This window comes from Triticum dicoccoides, chromosome 2B, assembly GCF_002162155.2.
Source record: "Triticum dicoccoides isolate Atlit2015 ecotype Zavitan chromosome 2B, WEW_v2.0, whole genome shotgun sequence".
Classification (NCBI taxonomy): Eukaryota; Viridiplantae; Streptophyta; class Magnoliopsida; order Poales; family Poaceae; genus Triticum; species Triticum dicoccoides.
Window position 1 is genome coordinate 97434118 of NC_041383.1, and position 7401 is coordinate 97441518.

Sequence of the window (7401 nt, forward strand, 5' to 3'; positions counted from 1 at the left end):
TTTAATATGGACTATGTATATAGAGTTATTTTAGAGGGTAAATTCATGTAGTTCATATTGAAATCTCTAAAAATATATATTCAGGAACAGAGGAAGTATATTTAAGTATATATATGCATGCATGGATTGATGCCTTTGATGATTGTTCGTGCATGCAAATGTGCAATCTTTACTTTGCTTTGTTTATGGACGTACTTAGCACATATTTTTTGGAGAAAAATGACCACGTAAAAAGAAAAATGAACATGCTTAGCAGGGAATCTGACTCCTGTACCAAAAAAAATAAAGTTACCGTATCTTTTGGGCCTCAGTATGATTGCTCGCATAAGAAATATAAATATATTTTACTTCGGCCTTTCGGTATATGCCAAAGAAAATCAAAACCGAAAGGAAACTTCATACCATACCAAAAAGCGGGAACCAGAAAACCCCTAAAATGTTTCGGTATGGTTTTTTTTGGTCGGATTTTAAAATGCACAGAGTGAGCCTACACCCGGAACAACTATATAGACGACATTGGCCTGCCCGATTGCTGCACGATACATAATCAAATGATCCAGCTGCACCTTGGCCTTCTAATGGACGGTTTGATCAGTGTGTCTAGCATGAGTCGGCCACAAAATATTGTGTGTCTAGCAGCACTCGCCTACACCATGCATTCATGCACAACACGAAACACAAACAAAGTGGGAATCCATGCTCACATCATTAATTATTCTAGACTGCTAAACAAAGTGGGATTCCATTGATTCCTAAATATAAGACTAGCATACCCCGCGCGGCGTCAAGCCGCGCTTGTCGATACAGCAAATCTGGGTGTGATGTTTATTTATGGTAAGTACTCTTAGGGTTGTGCTTATAGGATCACATAAAAAAATGAAATGGAAATAGATGTTGATACATGCATAAATATTCCAACATTGGATGATATGATGAAAGGAAGTTCATTTATTGCCATCACCTACGATACATGCTACTAAACAGGAGAACATAGGCTGATGCATATCCGATAAAATCTACTTATTGAAACTGCGCACGGTCCGGATTACAAAACGAATATCATGTGATGACACTACTACAGCGAGATAGAAGAAGCGCAGACGATTTCTTGCTAGATAAAATCATCCTAGTGTAGCCTCGGGCAGGATTAGGAAACATTTACAGGTATTACAGTTGAATCATGGGGGTTCCCTAACCAAATGTGTCTCCCATGAGTGAAATGCCTAACCTAGCCAACTTATGAGCCTCATAGTTCGAAGGTCAAAGTTCCTGTACAAATGAACATGAACTAAATGATTCCTCCATCTGTTTGATCTCCTGTATAATGCACCCGTAAGAACAGCTGCTTTCTTCATGAATAGGTTCGCAACCCCATTCAATCCGATGCGACGTGAAGATGTTGCATGCCAAGATCTGCTGCTAGTGATAGTGCCTCTCTACACGCAATTGACACGCATGTTTCGTCTCATGAATTTAAAGTTGGATACAAACTCTACATGCATAAGTTTGTAATTACAAAAAAGGCAATCCATGCATAAATGCAAATTTGAGGGGATGAATTTATTGTTAGGATGAGTGCTACGTCTTACAAAGTAGGAAATACACCTCACCACTTTCTTAATAGGACAACTAAACACATCACATCCATTTGTAGTTTATATCAATCTAGTGTGGCCTCATGCGGGACTGGTTCCTCTGATGAGGTGGCATAGAGCTACTGCAAACTGCTGCAAGTGATCTTGCGGTTGGTTAGCACTGATGTATGATATTATTGGATCTTCAGTTTGTGTATGTTGAAGATAGATATGTAATGGTGTGTGACGTCAGAAAAATTATTGCATATCTTTGGCGAGATCTTATTCTGTCTTGTGAACTCATTTTGATGGACGACTATCTGCTAATGGGCCATGTTGAATTGCCATTGATTGGTGTGTGCCTTCTCTTGTGGTGAAAAGGCTTCTCTTTGTGACTTCATGGTGCACGGCATGCATTATTGGTGTGTTTCATTGAGATTTGTGTGTCGTGGAGAAAGGCTTATGTGTTGATCCTTTTTGTTGTTTGATTACCTATTTCCTAACTTCATGAACCAGTGATGTATATTTTTTGTTGTTGCATGTGTCAACTCATGTGAAGTCATGTTTCTCTAATTGGAAATATGGATAGGCTACATGGATGATCTATGCCAATGATGGATGATGATGAAAATGAAGGTTGGCCAATTTTATCAAAGAAGTGAAATAGTAACTGATAAGACTATATCACATATTTAATTTAGTCAAAGTCCAATACTTCTTCAACACCATAAATTTGGTAAATTTTAGTAATTAAGCATGATGATGATGTATAATCCTGTCACTATAAAATTTTATGATGCACTGCCGCTAGACTTTTGAATATTTGAAAACGATTAACCCAAAAATATTTGGAGTACATGTTCAAGGCACAATGAAGTTGCTGGCACATAATCGATGATACGTAATATTAGAAAATAACTTCCTACAGTCAATCTCTATCCAGGCTAATACCATCCATGTATAACTGGATTGAATTCGATGGGACTTATCTCCATGGAATATTGATTTGTATAATAAACATACATTACTTCATCATTGACAACTGATAAAAATGCCCCACTATGGTGTATCTATCCTTGATATGCATTTAGTTATACCTTCCACACTAAAAAAAGCTAGAGAAAAATCTCTCGAGCAACAGCCGACACGGCACACACATGAAAAAGGAAAAAAAGAACTGACTGCCATGCACGTAGTCACATACCACGGATATTCATGCACGCAATCACACATCCCGGAAATCCATGCCGCACCAGTGAATTCATGCAGCAGCAAGCAAATGCGGCCAACTATATCCAAGGGATATATATACACACAGGGAGGAGAACGGATTTTCAGCCAAGATACATACATAAATCCCTTCATGTTCGTCAGATATTTCAGTGGTGCAAGTGAAAGCACATTTTTTTTCTTTTGTTCTAGCGGTTAACCAATGTATTTAATCGCTATGGAAGGTCGAGGAAGAGAAGGCACATAAGCAGCTGAGCAGAAATAAAGCAAAAAAAATAATCACATCTTCTGTAAGGACAGATAGTACAAAATAGATCTTTACCTAGATATTTGTTTGGTCAGCTGGAGCGAAACAAAATATCACGCCAGTAGAACAAAGCACTAAAGCACCGAAGGGTCTGAGTTTTCTCCCTTTTTCTTTTGAAGTAATTTGTGAAATCCCTGCGGAATTGAGGTCATGCAATTGGTACATCTGGGATCTTACACAGGCTGGTACACTCCTTGTGTGCACATAGCGTTTTCTTTTTGATTTGTTGCTTGGTCAGCCCGCTGTGTCGGCCTGCCGCTGGTATCGGATTGGTTGCTCAAGTTTTGATCGCTTCAGGATGCATGCAGTGGTTGGCTACGTTTCCGGGAACGACTTGATAACGTCTATGAAGTATGCATGAGAATAGGAAGGTGATATGACTACGTGGATGAATCTGTTAAAAAATCATGATTAGTAGAGTATATTTACAGCCCCTGATTACGTACAAAATTTCAGTGTCTCTCGGTACCTCCTGATGTATGGATGCCCAACGGAGGAGGAGAAAACATCAGTTGTATTTTGCCCCTGTAGAGCACATCACGGACACCGAAACACATGCGACCACCCAGGGCACACACATCTAGCTAGCCCACGAACAACACATAACGCAGCCGAAGAACGCAAGCCGCGCGCGCGAGGCAGTGGAAGGGGCGTGCACGGCCAAGAGCGTGCTGGCGAACTGGTCGAGAATCGGCCGCGCCACCGCTGCTCCTGTGTCGATATCCGCCGCAGCCGCTTGCCGCCGTCGGAGAAGGCCATGACGGAGAGTCAGCGGGCCAGGCCGGGGACTGGTGGTGGTCAATGGCGAGGCACGGGCCGACAACATACCGGGTGTGAGCGCGGCAGAAATTTAGAATACTAATGGGTGTGAGGCTCGGAAGCTAGATGTGGATGCTCGTTAGGAAGAAAGCCATTCCTTTTATAGGCGCAATCTGTGATGGGTAGCAGGTTCAAGATAAGCAGAGGAAATCGTATGCGATTTGATGAGTTTTTTCGAGAGAAAGAGGACACTCGAAGAATCGAGATACCACCGATCAACTAAATGCGTATCAACACGTGGTCTATCAGGGCAACATGCAACAACCGACAATGAACTAGCCGCATATATGCATGTCACCACCGCATGCAAGCTGCCATGTAGAAAACAGACAAACCGTTCAATACTCACGTGGTCAACCATGCAAAAGAATATCTTATTCCATGCGAAATCGCTAGCCACACCCAAAGAACTGCACACGCCTGTGTCCCCCAATAATTGGCGTGGCATCCTCTCATTGGTCGGTTTTTTACTGATAGAAAAAAGTCAGAAAAACGAGGTAAAGTAAACCTAGCTAGGTTTAGTATATGTATAATGTTAACGTCTTATATTTCGAAACGGAGGGATAGATAAGATGCAAAACAACATTACACTAGGCACTGATGATGAAGGTAGTAATCAGGATAGATATCCCCGGCCATACGTCCAGGAACAGAACAAAAACCATAAGTGTGCACAATGAACTAGCTAGAGATGATATATATAATTAACATGAGGCAGAAGCATGAACCAAGCATGCTGGGTGGAAATAGAAAAGAACAGCACACTCTCCCTCCCTCGTCTTATTTTAAGGCATGCTGGATGGAAAAGGACAAACATGTTGTGCCTGCCCGATGCTCCCATGCATGCATGCACAACACAATACACAAACAAAGTGGGGATCCAGCATCCAGGCACACATTGCCCAAGAATTGAACCCAGCTTTGACATGCGCTGCATGCATGTATGCATGCTGCAATTCGACTCCATTGGTTGTCAGAGAGATAAGATGCAAATCAACATTGTTTGCCACTGATTGATGAAGCTACTAATCAGGATTAAATGCAGACAGTAGTAGTAGTAGCATAGCAGTATATATATACTAGTGGTATTAATCTGACTAAACTGAACCAACACCACAAGTCTGCATATAATGAAGTTACTAGGTAGGGATCATATAACATGAGGCAGATGGATATTTAGCAAACATATAAAATACCACTGTACTACAGTAGTTAAGATGATGACTTGATGAGACAAAGGGCAGCAGTATGCAGATGTCCTGATGCACTCTCACATATAGGAGTATTAACCAACCAGCATGTCCATCATGCATTCTCCCATAGCCATAATTGAAACCAGCAGCATGTTTTCACAGAGATAAGATAAATGCCCCTGATTGATGAAGCTACAGTACTCAAGATAACATCAGTATTTTAGTCTGACCAGTCCAAACTTGACCAAAATCAGTGCATAATTAATGAAGTAGTAGCCTAGTAGATAACCGGAAACTGAACCAACCATCCTCTTTGATGAACTTGGAAGATCCCTTCTCACCACTGGACTGCTTGTCATGGATCCATCACCCTGCAGTGAAATGAAATCAGATGTGAGTCTTGCATGATGAGGCACATAAATGCAAGAACCAATGCAACATAGTATGCTGCTAGTACTATATGGATGTATGTGCAGAACAGAACCCAGGAATATATATGGATGGATCGATGGAAAAAGAGGGGCAGTTGGTCGACCTAGCGAGCTAGGTCATGTCGGCATACACGGCGTCGAATGTGTGGCCCCAGGCGGCGGTCACGAGCGCGTAAGCCCAGGCCAGGTAGGCGCGCGCTTGGTGGATGGGCGGCTGCAGTGGATGGGGGTCCAGGCCGCAGCGGCGGAGGAAGGAGGCGCAGACGCGGATGTGGTGGTCGATGGCGAGCCGGGCGCAGGAGTATGCGATGTGGACCGAGACCGGCACGAGGTGGAGGTCGGAGGCGTGGGGGAGGGCGAGCAGCGCGCCGGCGATCTGACGCGGCGACTGGCCATGGGGGAGGACCGGGAGGGCGTCCCGGGCGGCGCCGCTGTCGAGCGCGTGCTTGAGCGCCGACGCGAGGAGCTCCGCCGTGAACTCCAGCTGCGCGGCCGAGTTGTCGAGATGCGCGAGGGCGAGGCGCACGAGGCGGGCGTCGCCCTGCTCGTGCGCCCGGTGGCTCGCCATCTGGTCCCCGGACGTCTCCTCGCAGTCGGCGAGAAAGACCCGGGCCTGCTTGAGGGCCTCGACTGGCTGCGAGAGGTGCACCATCGCCTCGTTCAGCCGGCCGAAGAGGCGGCGGTGGAGTTGCGCGGCCGCCGCGGCGTCCGCCATCGCTCTCTCCCTCTGCCTCCCTGGCTGGATCTCTCCCCTCCCCGACCCGATGGATCCAACTCTCGGCCGCAACTAGGAAATTGAATGAAAGAAAGAGAAGTGAAGGAGGAGAGGAAGGCCCGGCCCTACCTAAAAAGGAAACGGAGCGAGGCCCTGCAGCGCGTACTCGAGAGACATGGGCATCTGGTCCCACGCCTGGACGGCGCCGACGAGGTGCTCGCGCGCGACGGCGATGTCGCCGGCGAGGAGGGCGGGCCGCGTGGCGTCGCCGGCGAACAGGAAGGCCATGGCGCGCAGCCGGGCGTCAGCCCTCTTGAGCCGGCCCTGGACCGCCCGCCCGCGGTCGATGGCGTCCACCAGGTGGTCCCGCGCCTCGTTGCCGACGACCCAGATGACGAGCCGGCGGTCGGGAGAGCCGGCCAGCGCGAGGGCCGCCCGCAGGCTCCCCATGGAGTCCCTGACGGCGACCCACGCCTCGTCGATGGTGACCCGCGCCCCCACCAGCACCCGCAGGTCCACCTGGCGCGGCGCCCACACCCCAATCCCCATCCCGACGGCCAGACGCAGCATGTTGAGGCGGTCCCGGTGCTCCACCATGGAGTCGAGCACGCCGGTGACCCGCTGCTCGAGCCACAGCCGCAACTCTTTCCGCATCGCCGCCGATTCCGAGCTCATGTGGGTGGGGTGGGGTGGGGACTGGGGGACTGGGGAGGCGTGGTGGTTGCTTCTGGACTAGGAGTAGTGTATGATCACAAAGAGAGCAAAGCAATGGAGAGGCCCCAATCGCTCTGCACTGCCTGCAGCAACAGCGGCAGCAGGAGCAGGACTTTGCTGACGCCCCATGGTCAAACGGCACCTTCTTCGGCCCCAAGTAAATAAACCATCGTTAGCTTCACACTGTTGTTGAGAGCTGAGTTGAGATGAACTTGAGGCCAAATTCACTGTTTTGACCGTTTTCCCGAACTTGAGCAATATATGACACCGGTTTGATAAAGTTTTGGAATCTGACCATTTCCCTACCGTCGGGGTCGATGACGGCAGGGTATAACTGCATACACCGAGGCCCCTGACGGTAGGGCTAACGGCAGCCGACAACGGCTGTTGGGTGGGGGCTGATGTGGACTAACGGCCT

At 47.3% G+C, this 7401-nt stretch overlaps 1 protein-coding gene across 2 annotated transcripts; it reads right to left on the bottom strand.

The window, feature by feature from the left end:
• Nucleotides 1–5080: 5080 nt before the first annotated feature.
• Nucleotides 5081–7097, bottom strand: LOC119367245. Of its 2 annotated transcripts, none has more exons than XM_037632816.1 (2): nucleotides 6399–7097; nucleotides 5081–5494 (listed from the first exon to the last, which is right to left on the bottom strand). In XM_037632816.1, exon 1 carries the CDS (start codon nucleotides 6942–6944, stop codon nucleotides 6399–6401), a length of 546 nt encoding a protein of 181 aa, XP_037488713.1. In that variant the 5' UTR covers nucleotides 6945–7097; the 3' UTR covers nucleotides 5081–5494. The 2 variants fall into 2 exon arrangements, with proteins under 2 accessions (XP_037488713.1, XP_037488712.1); XM_037632815.1 differs by lacking the exon at nucleotides 6399–7097 and adding an exon at nucleotides 5659–6389.
• Between the last annotated feature and the right edge of the window lie 304 nt (nucleotides 7098–7401).

Excerpts from the sequence above, each read along its gene's own strand:
- LOC119367245 (XM_037632815.1), bottom strand. The coding sequence starts at position 6,269 with ATGGCGGACGCCGCGGCGGCCGCGCAACTCCACCGCCGCCTCTTCGGC.